The sequence below is a fragment of the Sceloporus occidentalis genome, unplaced genomic scaffold (genome assembly GCF_023333645.1).
Source record: "Sceloporus occidentalis isolate IW3139 unplaced genomic scaffold, rSceOcc1.0.p SCAF_4, whole genome shotgun sequence".
NCBI classification, from domain to species: Eukaryota; Metazoa; Chordata; class Lepidosauria; order Squamata; family Phrynosomatidae; genus Sceloporus; species Sceloporus occidentalis.
The window spans coordinates 143,482,725-143,499,029 of record NW_028316984.1 but is presented as its reverse complement, the minus strand read 5'-3'; the positions used below and the strand labels follow the sequence as shown (position 1 = coordinate 143,499,029).

Here is a 16,305-nt window from a genome sequence, read left to right as displayed (position 1 = left end):
TCAGCTTTTGCTTCAGCCAGACACACAGGAGGGAGATGGACTTTTATTTCTGCTTGGCTTCAGAGAGAAATAAACTCCTCTCTGCACTGCATGGGGAAGTCTGAAAGATCTGCTATCACGTTTCCATACGACCTGGGATTTTGGGGTCAGTTTTTGGGCATAAATTTTAGACTTATAGACAAGTATATACAATATATGCCATTGGCATGCGAGGATGTCAATTCAAATTACAAATCCTTTGTGTATGGAGATGAAGTTGCAGGTCCAGTTTTAAGGATGGTCGTTCATGCCCAAAGGCGTAGGAAACTGGTCTTTGTGCATGGAGATGAAGAGGCAGATCCAGTTTGCAATGGGACTAGCCTGTGGTGAGGAGGGGAATAGATGAATGGAGGGCACCCCATAAGGATGGGGTCAGATAGTGTTGAGATGTGTGTGGTGAGTCAGAGAACCATTGCCTTTGTTCAATCCATTGCTGGGGGACTGTAATTTCTGGATTAATTCCAATTCTGCTGTTTCTCTTTCCAACCAGTTTCCAATGCCTTTGTACACTAACGGCTGATGTTAAAACTGGACCTGCAACTTCATCTCTGTACACAAAGGATCTGTAATTTGAATTGACATCCCCACATACCAATGGCATCAAATGCATCTGAAGAAGTAGAGTGAAGTCTAGGAAAGCTCCTGCTGCCAACTTCTTCCTTTCAGTTAGTCTCTAAGGAGCTACAAGATCTCGCTACATACCAATGGCATGTATTTGTCTATGCCTGGCTCCACCAAATGCATCTGAGGAAGTAGAGTGAAGTGTAGGAAAGCTCCTGCTGCCAACTTCTTTCTTTCAGTTAAGTCTCAAAGGGGCTACAAGATCTCTCTATGTGCTGATCCTACAGACTAACACAGCTATATCTTTCAATTCTGTGGACAAAGGTGAATTTTTCATCTCCTAATTTTTGCCTTGGCTTTCACATTCCAAAGGCAACCCTTGCTACAATAACTCCACATGGTGAAACTGTTTCTAAAAAATAAAACAAACTCTTGATAGCAGGGGTATGGTCCTTCTCCAGCTCCAAGCCAACTTGAAGCACCGAGGTGGTACTGAAGCAAAACAAAAAGGCAGAACAAAGTGTCTTGCTGCTTCATCCGATCTTGCCCAGATGACCAGCCTGTCCAAATGCTCAGAAATAAAAAAAACTCCATTTCCCAGAGTGCTGTGAGAGGAGGTGAAATCGAAACTGCCCAAAGGCAACTGAAGGCTTTGCCTTGCCTTATCCCTGGTTTACAGCGAAGGGAGGACAGCAAGGAGCAGCCCTTGCATTCAAAAATAACTCACTGGGCAGGGATGCCATGGAATCGAGTAGCCAAGAAAAAATCAGGTAAAAACGCAGGATTCTGCAGCAGTTGCCTTGCAAACCTAAGCTGCATCCGCACTGCAGAAATAATCCGCCTTGACACCACTTTCACTGCCACGGCTCAGTGCTATGGGCCCCTGGGATTCTAAGTGAAATACATGTATTCGATACTAGGGGAAACATTTGACATTTTATTACAATTTATTTTATTTATTCCTTTAATACCTTTCTATTTTATCATTGTAGTAATTTAATAATTTTTAAATGCACCTCTTTTCTGTGTTTTTAATTGTGTTTTTTTTTTTTTTTTTTTAATATTGTGAAGCCGCCCTGAGTCCCAGTTCTGGGAAAAGAGCAGGATACAAATAAATCTAATAATAATTATTTATTTATTTAACAATCTAAGAAGTTTGCAGCTACTAGCAATCCCAGTTGAATTTCAGGTGCAAGAGGAAATTCTGGGACCTCTGTGGAGCTGTTAGTGGAGTGAAATGAATGCATGCTTTGGACAGAACATGGGAAAGACTCTCTCTAAAATTTACTTCCATTTGTTTCATTTTGAGCAAATGGTTTGCTGTGGCACCAGAGCTCTCTCTGACAGGGAAGGCGAAAAGTCTCGCCAAACTCCATTTCCCAGCATTGAGCCATGACAGATAAAGCGGTATCAAACTGCATTTTTTCCTCTGCATTGTGGATGCAACCACACACATACATCAATAGGAGAGAATGTTTACATTGGCAAATGTGAACTGGAAAGAGCGAAAGAGCTTGAGGCTCACAGAAGTTGCTCCTGGATCAAGTTGTCTATTTACAATTGTCATAGCTTTTCCTAGACAAGGAATACTCAGAGGTGGCTTTGCCAGTTCCTTCCTCTGAAATATAGCCTACAGCACCTGGTATTCATTGGTGGTCTTCCATCCAAGTACTAACCAGGGCTGATCCTGCATAGCTTCCAAGATCAGACATTATCTGGTGTCATTAGGATATTTAGGTCCTAAATAAACTATGGGGAAGATGCCATTCAGTTAGGATAAACAATTGTGTTAACTGCCATCGACTTATGGTAACCCTATGACTGAGAGGCCCCCAAGTCACCTTGCCATCAACAGTCCTGCTCAGGTCTTGCAGACTCAGGGCTGTGGCTTCCTTTCTGATTGAGTCTACTCATCTGGAATGCCTTCTTCCTCTTTTCCTACTGCCTTCTGTCTTACCAAGCATTATTGTCTTTCCTAGTGAGTCATGACTTCTCATGATATGGCTGAAGAACAACAGTCTCAGTTTAATAAACAATAGGCTACTCATAAACTGGTCACCAACCAGTTTCCAGTGGAGTAGATCAGAATTGGAGGGGTGCTCTGTGTGCGTGTTGTTTGCCTTCAAGTTGTTTCCAATTTATGCATGCTAAGACTACGGTAGGTTAATTTTGGTCTACCCCGGCAAGCTATTTCTTCATTCTTCACGGAAGTTGTGTGATAGCTTATAAATCCTGTTTATGCCCTCTTGCTTTGTGCATTTAAAACACAGTAGTGTAGCATGAGGATTCTAGTTTTTTAACAAAGTGGATCATGCAATACTGCAGTCAATACAGCCATCTCAAGTCTACAGAGTTTTTGTTGTTGTTGTTAGAATGATAGAAAAAGTGGCATTACTTGCAGGTGAGTTTTCTGATAGGGTTTTCAATTATATAGTACAAAACAGTGATGCAGAAAACCAGGAATAGCTGTGCTGGCCATTAGAAAAATCTATAGAGTAGTAATGTCTTTATTAAGCCACCCAAAAAAAGCACAAAACAGTGCTTTTCAGAACTCTTTATTAAGTCAGATGTTGTGAAAACGGGGTTGGGGGTAATGTTGAGGGAAAGATTTGATCTTTAAATCGTGACATGTTCAGTCTTGAAATATGGTGGGAAGGAACTGTCAGGATGGCAAGTGGAATACCTCAGTTAACCTGATGGTTTCAAGTTTCAACTGGAGGAACCTCAGCTTGCTGGGGTGAGGAAAAGTAATACATTGGATTTTCTTTTCTGAAAATACAAGACCATCCAAATTCAGAAGTTGCTCACTTTGAAAAAGTAAAAAAGAGAAGTAAGCCATATGTACACTTTTGCTACACCACTTAACAGTCTTTATTTTTATTTAACCAACTTGGCTATCAAAAGTGTGGATGATACTAACTTGCTAAAGGACATCTCCCAGAATATCCTGGCAAAGTACTGATCATGAAGCTCTACAATAGCTGGTTTTTAAAAGACTTTCTTGTGAAAGAATAGCTTTACTGTGGAGTCCATATATGTATGCATACTGTGCTTAAGCAACAGTAACTTCATTGACATAGCCCACCTTTTAAATTGGACAAGTTTGTGCCAGTGTACAGTTTATACATTTCTTTTTTCAATGAGATCCTATTATACTGTCTTTTATCCAGTGTCCAAGATGAGGCTGTGGACGAAAGCCAATTTAAAACATGTAAAGAAATTGCCTTCTACAGGTAAGGAAAAGTGTAGTTATTATGCACCTAGCCAGAAGACCATAGGGCTAACAACGCAACACAACACAACCCAAAGCAGTATGAAAAAAGCAGCTTTTACTATTGCAGGATCAATTCACTTCACTTCCACTTTGCATAACAAACACAACACAGCTATGCATATTAACAGACCTGCAGTTGTACAATTAAATTCATATCTAGTTTGGCCCCAAGTTTTGAATTTCCTTGCTAGATTGTAGCAACCTACCATCATGCAAATTCTCCTTGCAAATGATTTAAGAGAGACTGGGGGAGTAAAAAACTAATCTGGGTACCTTCCAGCCACTTTGCATGCCCTCATGAGTAGAAGCCTCTTCACTCAATAGTTTGTTACAGAGGAGTTTTCACACGGGAGGAATTTCTCTTAATTTCGAATGAAAAGAAAGTTGGGCAGAACACATTCACATGAATTCACTACTTCAGCGAATTTACATGAATTTGAATTGCGTTCGAACTGACCCATTGCCCGAAAATAGCTTGCCATTGCCCAAAATTGTGTGTGGTAATCTATCACGCAATAACGTGAAACCCCATGATTGCATTCGGACTGATTTCCCATTGCCCGAAAGTGTGTGTGGTAGTCTATCACGCAATAACGTTAAACCCCATGATTGCGTTCAGATTGCCTTTGGATTATACTTCCAATTTCCCTTATCTGATAAACTCCACAAAGTATTTTAAAAGCCTTTACTAAAGGGAGAATCACTTTCCAATTCACATCCTGCCTAATAGCACGTCTGTTAGCAAGAGATTCTTCTTTTAGCAAAGATTACTTTCAGTGTTGCAAAGTCACTGTTGCAAAAGCCTGTAGGGAGCAGTTTCAGGATAAACTACATGAACATAACACTAGTTCCTCTCCTAAAATGCAGTACCTGTATGTCACAATCTTCTAGTCTAAATTTACTATTGAACTGTCCGAAGGGAAGTTGGATTCCATGCAGAGAATTCCTGATTGGGATTGGTGGGTATTGGCATAGTAGATATGGAGGAAGATGTGTGTACGGAGAAGGTGGGGACCAGGGATAACAGATGAGTGGCTCAAATCAGGAGCTTATTTAAGGAAATGGAATGAATTTGGATCCAAAGGCAATGGGTAGTAAAGAGGCACCAATATGTCTTCCTAGTGCTCTCCAGCCATCGACAACTAGAATTTTTCTTTTTAATCACTATCAGTAATTCTGAAAATAATTTAATGGTAAGAATGTATCATGAAAGAGGAGATGATGATGATGATGATGATGATGATAAACATCATGAACTTCCTTCCAGATAAAGAGAATTCTGAAAGGAGCTAAGCTGTGCTTTACTGAGAAAAGATAATGCTATGAATAAGTTAAATAGGATTTTCTGTTGTCAAAGAAAAAAGAAAACATAATTTTAAAAGTGAGCAGCAAATACAGTATCTGCTGGGGGATTGGTTCCAGCAACACAATCCACACCTCCCCACCTCTACCGCTGATAACAAAATCTGTGGATGTTCATGTCCCATGATATACAATGGCATAATAACATGGTGTTGCTTATATAAAATGCCAAAATCAAGCTTTGTTTTTGGGAAGTATTTTTTTAATTTGGATGGTTGAATCCATGGCTGCAGGGCCGACTAATTATGTCATATGTCATTATGTTTTTAGTGCAGTTCTGAATTCATATAAAGTTGAGCTTCAAACTTGTTTCAGGCGCGTTACAGACGGCCCAGAAGGGGCAGTCTCGCTCCGCTGCTGGTTGCTGCGTCTGGGAACTGCAGCATCCAAACCACGCGGTTCCCAGACACAGCAAAGAAGGAGCGCGAAAATCGTGCTCCTTCCTGGGCCCCGGAAGAGACGCCGCGAGGTGCCAGTCGTGCACTCATGGCGTCACTTCCTCCACGTGACGTGCAGATGCAGTGTCCGCTACGTCAAAATGGCGGCGCCCATCTGTATGCGGCAGCGCCATTTTGATGTAGTCATTACGCGCTAGGGGCAAGGCCCGTCAGAAAGCGCCGCCCCTCACGCGTGATGACGGCGCCTCATGGGCCCGTCTGTAACGCGCCTCAGTTCCCTTGGATTTCAAGAGAAGTTAAGTGAGCATGATTATGGAGATTATCATATGGACAAATAATCCGACTGCTCCCTTATTATCGCTCGTAATTCTCTCGTAATTCGCCACCAATTCCGCTGGGTGAATGCATCCCGGCTGCATCCCGGGTCCTAGGTGCATTTCAGAGCCCTCTTTTCAAAGCCAGGACCTTTCTGTCCTTGAAAAGTGGTCTCCAAAGCATGCCTGAGACTCGGGATGCAGCTGCCCGGCAGAATCTGCAGCATATTAAAAGCGATAATACAGTAGCTGTCTGCATCCCGTTAAGGAATAGTCAGGTTATTTGTCCATGTGATTATCTCCTATGTCTTTTACCATTACGCAGTTACAGTATTTACAGAAGTAAATTAATTGTATGTTGTCTCTTTGGGTTTTTGGTTTGTTTGTTTGTTTGTTTTTGGTTTTTTATCAGACGTCAGAAACATTTGTGTCCTGGGAAGCCCTTGTATCGAGTCTTGCTGGACACAGTAGAATTATCCAGTGGCAATGTCAAATTCCAAATTATCAATGAAGAGTGCAAGGTGAGAAATAGATTTGGGAAGTAATTGATAAAGAAAAGTAATGCACAATTTACAATACAAAAATTAATCTTCCATATTAAGTAATATTTTACATAATCTAAGATCTTAAATAGTATTTTAGTATGGAACAGTGGTATTATAATACATATAAAAAGCACTGTATTTTTAAAACAACAACAACAGTAGTTATTTATAAAGGTCTTTCAACCAAAGGTCAGAACATCAAACATACAGTATACAAAACAAGAATAATAAAACAAAACACTATAAATATGCATTTTATGTGTTTTTATCTATAACTGTTCTAATCTGTTTTTAGTTTTTGTAAGGCACCTTGAGCTCCAGTTCTGATCTATTTAACAAGATCTGAATAAAATACTAATACTAATAATAATAATAATAATAATAAGAAGAAATTGTATTAGTATTAATATTACCTAAGGCATTTTCTTCACAACCTCTTAGCTTTATTCTGGGTGTCTTTAAAGAAATTGATTTTATTTCTCCTTTCATTTTTAAATCTTAAAACAATGATTAAACTTTAACTTTTCTGCTTTTGACAGAATTGTTTATTTTTTTAAAAAAAAACACCTATATATATATATATATATATATATATATATATATATATATATAATTTGTTGTAAACTGTCCAGATCGCATCTAATCTTGAAAGCTAAGAAGGGTCAGCCTTGGTTAGTACTTTGATGAGTAATGGCCAAAAAATCCCAGATGCTCTAGGCTAGATTTCAGAAGAAAGAACTGACAAGAACCACCCCTTGTGTATTCCAAGCTTTAAAAAAAAAGTATTAAATTCATAGAGTCGCCACAAGTTGACAGGCAACTTGAAAGCACATACACACACAAGCTGTCCTGGGTCCTATGTTGGGAGAAAGATATGAAGTAGGATGTGTAGATAGACAGAAAGACAGACAGACAGACAGACCGACGTATGTAGTTGTTCCTTGCCTTGCCATGCTCCTGACCATGAAGGTAGGTATGTTGGTGTATGAGAGAGAGAAAGAGTATTGATTGTTGTTATTTATACTGATGCATTTACTTCATAAAAGGCTTTTTATGCATAAGGCCTGTGCAAAACTGAATTAAAACCCAGTGGTTTTGAACCAGACTTCCAATGAGCAAAGGCAGAGTTCCATTCACAGAATGCCAGTCCTGAAGGAAGTTGCAGCCAGGAGAAGCTGGCTATCTATCTAAATATCTGTCTGTCTGTCTATCTATCTATCTATCTATCTATCTATCTATCTACTCACCTTCCCTCCTCACTCTTTTGTGCCCCTCCAAATCTCCTCTAACAGGTTGGAAGACTAATCAGAGCAATGTGGGAGGTGACACTGATAGCTTCAGGGGAAGCAAGTATCAGCAGAGAACTTGTCACTACTTCCTTCTGCTAGATTTGAGCCCTTTCTTTCTGTGGAAAGGCAAGTCTAATCCAGCCCAGTGTGATTTGTCTGCCACATAGATTCTAATTGTTATTTCTTTCTTTGTGCATTACCAGGATCCTCTTTTAGTAGAAATTTATGAATTAGAAGGCAATATTTTCAGGCTTAAAATTAATGAGATAACACCACTCAAACCAAGATACCAAGTTCCTGATGTTCTTATAAAAGAACCTCCCAGCCTCAGGTAAGCTATAGTTCATGACAATTAATGTGTTTTACACAGCCATCCTCTCACTGTGTTAAGACAAGGAAATATTGAGCGTGATAGAAAATAAACAACTCAAGGAGATTGATACTGCTTTTTTATGTTGAAATATGTATTGTATCAAAACATATGAGCAGTGTTAGAGAAACACTCATGAGGGGGACCAGTGGTCAGGAACATTTCCCTTTTCATCATAGCTATCATATCTGGGCTTTGTTTTACAATCTATCCCAGTAATTTTATTTGTCAAACTGTAGATTCTTAGTATATATGCATATAATTCATTTCTGTCGTTTTACTCCCATTGTATAATTTTGGTTATTTTAATTCAGATGAAACACTCTTACACACCAGGGTTTACATTTGTTTTTTCATGTGGGCTGTATGCAGGTGTCAAATGATGTTACATGCCCTATATAATTACATTTTGGTGATTTTGTACAACTGGATTGTGCAGTTGCTGATTTACTGTTGTTTATGAACTGAGGATGAGTTTTCAAAAGTTTTTATCTACTACAGTGGTCCCCAATCTTTTTCAGGCTACTGCTCCCTTTCCTCTTGGGTTACAACCCTAGCACACACACTCATGATATTAGGTCTACTTGATATTAGGTCTACTTGATACTTGATATTAAGTCTACTGCAAATACAAACCAACCAATAGTGCAAATTCAAAACAACCAATCTCAAACACTGCTCCCTTTGCACACAGTCACCCTGGGAGCAGCAAATGAGCAGCTGACTGAGCATTGACCAAGAAGTCTTTCTTCTGTGCCAGCTTTGTAGCAAAGGCCAGTACAGGCAAGAGGTCTCGTTTGCTGCTCAGCCAGCTTCTTGGTTGTTGCTCCCAGGGTGACTGTGTGCAGGAAACTTGCATAAGCTTCTCCCCGGTGAGGAAGCCTCTCAATCCTTCTTCAGCAGGGTTTGTGTGTGTATACAGGGTTCACAGATGCCACATCCTCTGGACTAGAGACTGTCATGGATAGGGAAAGGGAGAGATTTTAACTACAGGAATTGAACCAAGGCGAAGGACTCTTTCCAAGAGTCAACCCCACATATTCTTCCCCATCCTTCATCAGAGACATGTCTTCCCCACACGGTTCCACTGTTTTCCCTGCACACGCATTGCTTCTTCTGCTACCTCTTCTCTCAGCCTGTCTAGTGAAAGAAAACAGGAGCATCAGCACAGCTCCAACCTGCCAGCCAAATCACAGCAAAGCTCACAAAGCTTAATGAGGGTCCTAAATTTGAAAGCTCCTTTTTTTGCTACTGCTTCTCCCTCACCACCATGTACTCTAACTCCTTGCTCCAGTCGGTCAATTAGTCTGTCTCAAAATGGCACTGCTTTAAGCCACAGAAGTGATGTCCTGTGCCCAAGCCTTGCAAGAATTTCCCAACTGCCACTGCAAGCAAAAGATGCAGCTAAGGGAGTGAACTTGTGTGATCAGGCAGAGAGCAGGAGACACCACCACACAAAGCAATTAGTGAGGTTTTAAGGGACTCTGAGAAGAAGTTTCATGCAACCCTTATCCCCCCATGGTCCTAAAGACTTCTGCTTCCCTTTGTCTTTCTTGCATAACAATACTTTGACTGAAGCCCCCCCCCCCCACCTCCTTTTCCCTTACTACCAATCACTTTAGGAGTCACTGATCTTCTACTATCTTTCCCCATTTCCCAGGCTAACTGTATTAGAGAAAGATGCAGACAAGCTTGTTTTGGCTAGTGTCAGTGACGACCAACAGGTCCACATAACAGTAAATCCTTTCCAGATACAACTTGTTTCTAAAGATGAAATTGTACTGAGCCTCAACTCAAATGGCCTATTGTATTTGGAGCAGTTACAGCCACCACCCCAAACCAGGTATGAAATCTTATTGTCTGTGTTGGTGTAGTTTAGGAGGTAATCAGTCATCTTAAGCTGTGATATTTAACATTCTTTCTGAGAACATCTTATTTAAATCAGTGATATTGATTTATAAGTAGCTATATTGATATATATATTGATATGTGTTAAGTAATTATTCTTGAATTTTTTTCAAAAAAAAATAAACAGGAAATCTACATTGCAAGAAAAGAGAGATGGATCCACTGATTCTTCTAAGGTAAACTAGTTAATATTTGTAGGGTCTTGGCCTGTGAATTTGTTGAAGAGACAAAACTGTTCCCTAATGGGTACAATTGGCTAAATAGCTATTGTTGTGGCCATCACCTTTTTCATACCTTTGAGACCAATTGAAAATAGTTGTTTCTCATTATTGATCCATATTTTTATGGAAGATGTGGGCAGATAGTGGGATCGTTACCTTGCATCTAGTACTTGGTGTTGACAATGAGTTTCTGCCTTTCTCAACCCATCAAGAGCAGTTTAATTTACCTCTATTGGGTGAATGGCAATATTTACAACTGAAACATTGGTTACAAACCAGATTTGGCGTTGCAGCTCTTAGTGCTCATAAGATTCTTTAATGCCTGCCTGAGAACTAAGGTTCCTCTTGTATGTTATACCAGCGAGGAGGGGGAGGAGGAGGAGATGATGCTGATGACATTAACAGAGGCTGACCAAGTATCTAAACCAATAATAATAATAATATTGGCATTAACTGAGGCTGACCGAGTAGCTAAACCAGTGACTTATATGTATACGTTTTTTGTTATCTATAAATAAGCATATGGAGTTTACAATGAATAGAATAGGAATTCAGATACTAACTCTGAATAATCAATTGCCAGCTATTTTAATATCTATAATAAGTATGTCTATAGATCTTTGACTATATCTTATACAGCAGAAATTACTGTTTCAGATATATTGGTTGCCACAACATCTTTTTTAAAAAGGACTAATTAAATCAACGAATTACTGGAGATGTAATACTGCTAATGCTATATGTTTTGGAGCTGTCCCATAGTTGCTCATTTTACGTAGAAGGGATTGCATTCTCCTGTGATGTAAGAGGTTATTTTGATGGCAGCATTGCTACTAGTAGGGTCTCCCATGCAAGACAATATTGCTGAAGAGCCAGACTATGAGCCTCATTGAATGACAAAAGAAAGCCAAGACACAGCGAGAGAGCTTTCTCCTTACCTCTCCACATGTCACTGAAGTACTTCCATTCTCTTCCCAAGGGAGACAGTTCTAAAAGCATGTCTTTTGTCACACTGGAAAAATTTGTTTGGCAAAAGGCATGCTTTTACAAACGTCTCCTTCTGGAAAGAGAACAAAAATGCTACAACAGCATGTGGAGAGGCAAACAGAAAGTCGCTTCTCTCTTGCTGCATCTTGGCTTTCTGTAGTCATGTAATAAAGCTCTTAATGTATCAAACAGATATTGGGCTGTTTGGCACATAGTGAGGGATGACCCTGGTGGAGACAACAGTGGCACCATAGCTAGCACTTGTTAGTACTGTGCAGAATTAGGCATACTAAACCCCATTTGAATGTCTTTTACCACAAAACACTATAATGACAGTGCAAAATGAAACAAGATAGTGTCAGAAAATGAAACTCCCAAGTTTGATGCCATTCAACAAGGTACTAGGTTATTACAAAGGACAATTACAGGTAGCACTGTGGCTAATAACACAACTGGACTGAAGCCTGAAGGACATTCAACATTCAACCATTGATGTGGTCAGATGTGCATAGAACCAAGTGGAGCTTTACTGCCCTGAAGTATTAAGGCCTTTTTCTTAGTAAGCATATGGAGAATTACGCTTTCTGTGTGGGGTTAGGTGATGTCCAAATACTAGTCTTACATTTGCCTTTGCCCACTTTGCTTTGGCCCACTTCCCACATCCTTGGCCCTATCATATGTCTTTAGGCCCACCACTACTAGAATGCAGTCCAGTTGGAATTTGGTCCCTGTGCCAGAAAGTTTCCCTGACTCAGACTTTTCTGAGATCTGCAGCTGGCACCTGTAGTAATATGAGAGGGAATTTCAAATGTGAAAATTAAGGATTTAGTTAGCAGTTTATGAAAAGTCACTTTTTTTCTTATTTTCTGTCCATGCAGGAAGATCAGGATGACTTCAGTCTCTGGGAAGAAAAATTTGGCAGCTTTTTAGACGTCAAAGCAAATGGTAAATTGAAAGAAATATTTTTGCTTTTCCTTGCTTAATATATTAAAGAATATTTTTCTACTTTCGGTTTTGGGGGGTGAATTGAAAATTTGTAAGAATCATAGAATTGTAGAGTTGGAAGAGACCATAAGGGCCATCCAGTCCAACCTCATTCCTCCATGCAGGAACTCACAATCAAAGCATCCCCAACAGATGGCCATCCAGCCTCTGCTTAAAGACTTCCAAGGAAGGAGACTCCACTACACTCCGAGGGTGTTTGTTCCACTGTCGAACAGCCCTTACTGTCAGGATGTTCCTCCTAATGTTGATGTGGAATCTCTTTTCCTGTAGCTTGCATCCATTGTTCCGGGTTCTGTTCTCTGGAGTAGCAGAAAACAAGCTTGGTCCATACCTTTAAATATTTAAACAAAGCTATCATATCACCTCTTAACCTGCTCTTCTCCAAGCTAAACATCCCCACCTCCCTAAGTCATCCCTCATAGGGCATGGTTTCTAGACATTTGGTACTACAAAGATTCCTATTCACAATAGAGTCTCTTAATATATACTGTTCAAGAACTAATAAGAAGCCTCTTGAATATGTTTCTAGGGCTCTTAACTAGTATATTATGCCAAAGGAAATGAATAATCTGTGGTATCAACATCTAAGCTCTAATGAGACAGGACATGTTAAGAGTAACACTGAGGGCTTCCAGCTCTTTACATGCAGAGTAAGGAAATAAATTAGATTGACTAGTGAGATTATTGTATGTTGTTGTTTTGCACCCAAATACTTGGAGTTGAGCTCACTTGTATAAACCATCTAGCACTATTTGTTCTGAGCAGAACAGTTCTCTGCTTGTCTTACACTGTGGTACAGATTGTCCACATTCAGAAATAAACAGTAAGGCAGTGTCAGCAAGAATCCTTATTTATCCTTGAGAAGCATGTTTGTGTGCACTGCCCAGTGTTCCGTGCATCAGCAGAAACACTAAGACTAACAACAACAAATGTTGTTGGATTGTCAATCCCTTAACAAACTAGCAGAAGCTCTGAGAAGAGCAACAGATTAGGAATACAAGTTAGCTTGCTTCCTACAGTAAACCAGAATCCTTAGAAGGTCAGGCTTCTTGTTGCATTTGATTGTGAGTGTTGAGTGCATTTAACTTGAAAGGATAGGTCTGGTAGGGCAAATGGTCCTGCTTTGCTCACATTGAGACAAGAGGCCTGGGTCTCTTACAACTCTGATTCTTAGTTAAAATTTGTTTTAACATCATCAAAAGATAAGCTACAGGTGACAAAGAACCTCAATAGAAGTTAGTTTTGAATCAGTTATTACGCAAGGCTTTTTTTTACATTCCACTTTCCATTACCTCAGAGCAGATGTCTTATTCCATCTTAATGTTCTCCTTCCAGGTCCTAGCAGCATAGGATTAGATTTTTCTTTGCATGGATTTGAACATGTCTATGGAATACCTCAGCATGCAGAAACACTTCTCCTTAAAAATACGAGGTAATATAATTAGATATTCATTCAAAAGTGGGGAGAATTCTGAATTCTGGTGGTAACTGGAGACCTGCAATACAAGATGTGGCTGCTTTGTTGAATTCATTATGTATTCTCCCCACCCAACATCTTTGTCCCCTTGTTTCCCTGACTCAGTTTCTCCTAATATTCATAGTTTCCTCTGCCTGTCCTCTCTATTTCTGGCAAAAAAAAAAAAAAAAACCAGCCTCTCCTGTACCAGCTTGCTTGTTTCTTAGCTTCCCCTTTCCTTGTCTTCCAGACTTTGTCCTCTCCATCAATTCATCCTTCAAGTCCCATGTTTCTTTTTCCATTTCCTGCTCTAATCATCTTTATAATCACCAGGCTTTTAACTCGCTCCATCTTGCCAACAGCAAACAGCCCCTTTTCTCTTTAAGTACTATATGAAATATGAGATATTCCCGTATTCCTATTTTTTCTTCTGTTTTGTTTTTCTTTATCATTTCTGTTTCTACCAGTAGATTTCCTGTTTCATAATCTACTGCCTACCCTACCTCTTCCATTCCTTCAATCTGCCCTTCATCTGTATTTGCTTTCTCATATTTCCCTTACCAACTGGACTGTTCTCATTTAGTTACCTAACCCTCAGCGTTTGTGAATCTTTTTTCTCTTTCTGCATGCAGATTCCTCCCCAACAAGGTTTTTCTCAACTATCCTAATCCTTTACTCACACAAAACACATCTCTCACAGACATTGTTCTTCTTTATAAGCAGTTTGTCACAGATATTTTCAGTTTTCCTGAATGTTCATTTTATTGCATCAGATCAAACAGTGGCAGAGTGGGATGCTTACAGGCAGGTATGGAAAGAGATGTTGATCAGAGCTGTCCCAGTGTTAAGAATTGCTGCTGGGGACAACAGTGGGAAAGTGCTGTTGCTGTTATCTCCTGTTGTTTTCTCAGAGGATCTCGGTGGCCTCTGTAAGGAACATGTTTCCTAATTCACCAGGAAGACCAATTTGGAGATCATGGCTGCAGGCAAAGTGAGTATGGGTACCATGTTCCAGGTGCTGGGGCTGTTTCTCTTCCCAGGAGCCCACATGGTTTACCTAGGCTCTGGTATGAAGCAGTCAGAGGCAGTCTCCTTGGCTGGCAAAGAGCAGGGCTCAGGAGCAAGTAAGCACTTCACTCCTGACACATATAAATTGCTTCCCCCACTACACTAAGTTGGTTTTGATTGTCATTCTTCCCCACCCTCTCCTAGAGTTTGGGTTTTTGTATAGATTAATATTTGTGGTATCACACTGCTAAGGTTGTCACAACTTTGGCCAGTTTTCACAGTGGGGGAACTGATCCAGTTTGGGGGTAGAGAGGGCCCATCATACCTGATATAGGAATTTGGAGGTGTAGGCAAGCAGGTCATGCCCAGCTCAGGAGCAGCTGGCTCTGCTTCACTCCAAATGGGCAGGGAAACTACACAGGAGCTTTCATCAGAGTTGATTCCTACATCTGTCATTCCAATGCTACCCAGCAGGCAGACTGGATGAATGTGTTTCCGTTAGCCAGCAGGTGGGTGGGTCAGCCAATACCTGGATGTAGACTCACTGTCAACTAAGCCCAGTCAGCTGTAATCAGTAAAGCTGTGGCTTTTTCTGTTCCAAAAAAAAAAAAAAGAGTGGTCTGTGCAAACAGGATACTGGAGTAAATCAGCCATTGGTCTGATTCAGCAGACTTATAGCCAGCTATACAAAGAGTGAAAGAGGTAATAGGCTGTTATTATTCCAGTCTCAGTTTTGATGGTTGTATACCACTGCACAATCTAAAATAGTGATGTGGAATGTTCTTCGGCTACAATTTCCATCATCCTTCAGCACTGGCTATTCTGTTTAGGGCTGAATTAGAGGAGGGGGGGACTTCACTTTCTCCATCACTGTTCTAACAAGTATTCATTGCTGTGGCAACACTGAACTTAGGCCTGTGTAATGTGTATAATGTAAAAAAAACTCCATTATAAAGCATAAACTGTTACCATGGACAGCTGCTTCTAATGGTACCATTTGCCTTGTAAGACAATTGTGAAATCTCAACTATCTCTTTAATTGAACAAAACAAATAAGTATGGCTGCATTTGATATAAGGAAATTGCTCTGAATAAGTGAAAAATCTCTCTGTTGTAGCAATGAAGATGTCTACCGGCTTTATAACTTGGATGTTTTCGGATACAAGATTTACAGTAAAATGGGTATCTATGGTTCAGTGCCCTTGCTGTTAGCACACAAACCTGACAGAACCATAGGAGTGTTTTGGTTAAATTCCTCAGAAACTCTAGTGGAGATTACCACTAAAGCTGCAGTAAAGGTGAGCACAGCACTGCAAACTTGTTTGTGCATGAAAGCATTATCACAGTACATGAAAGTTAGTTACATTCTAGATATTGCTGTGTGCCTTCAAGTTGATTCTGACTTATGGCGACTCTAAGGTGAACCTACTGGGGGTTTGCAGGGCTGAGAGGGTGTGATTGACCCAAAGTCATCCAGTTTCTATGGTTGAGCAGGGAATCAAATTCCAATCTCCAGAGCCCTAGTTCTACACTTAAATCACTACACCATGATGGTTCTCTAATAATGG

The 16,305-nt window shown here is 40.1% G+C and overlaps 1 protein-coding gene across 4 annotated transcripts in view; it reads left to right on the top strand.

Moving 5' to 3' along the window:
* The first annotated feature begins 1,223 nt into the window (after positions 1-1,223).
* Positions 1,224-16,305, top strand: part of GANC (glucosidase alpha, neutral C) — a 36,938-nt gene continuing 21,856 nt past the window's right edge. For 3 of the 4 annotated variants that reach the window (XM_089521884.1, XM_089521885.1, XM_089521886.1), the window contains exons 1-9: positions 1,282-1,370; positions 3,771-3,833; positions 6,361-6,469; positions 7,986-8,113; positions 9,813-9,995; positions 10,188-10,236; positions 12,147-12,213; positions 13,609-13,705; positions 15,855-16,035. In XM_089521884.1, coding sequence (XP_089378010.1) covers positions 1,342-1,370; positions 3,771-3,833; positions 6,361-6,469; positions 7,986-8,113; positions 9,813-9,995; positions 10,188-10,236; positions 12,147-12,213; positions 13,609-13,705; positions 15,855-16,035 — 906 coding nt within the window. In that variant the 5' untranslated portion in view covers positions 1,282-1,341. Of the gene's footprint in view, positions 1,371-3,770; positions 3,834-6,360; positions 6,470-7,985; positions 8,114-9,812; positions 9,996-10,187; positions 10,237-12,146; positions 12,214-13,608; positions 13,706-15,854; positions 16,036-16,305 lie in introns of all 4 variants that reach the window. The other variant, XM_089521887.1, reaches the window with a different exon arrangement.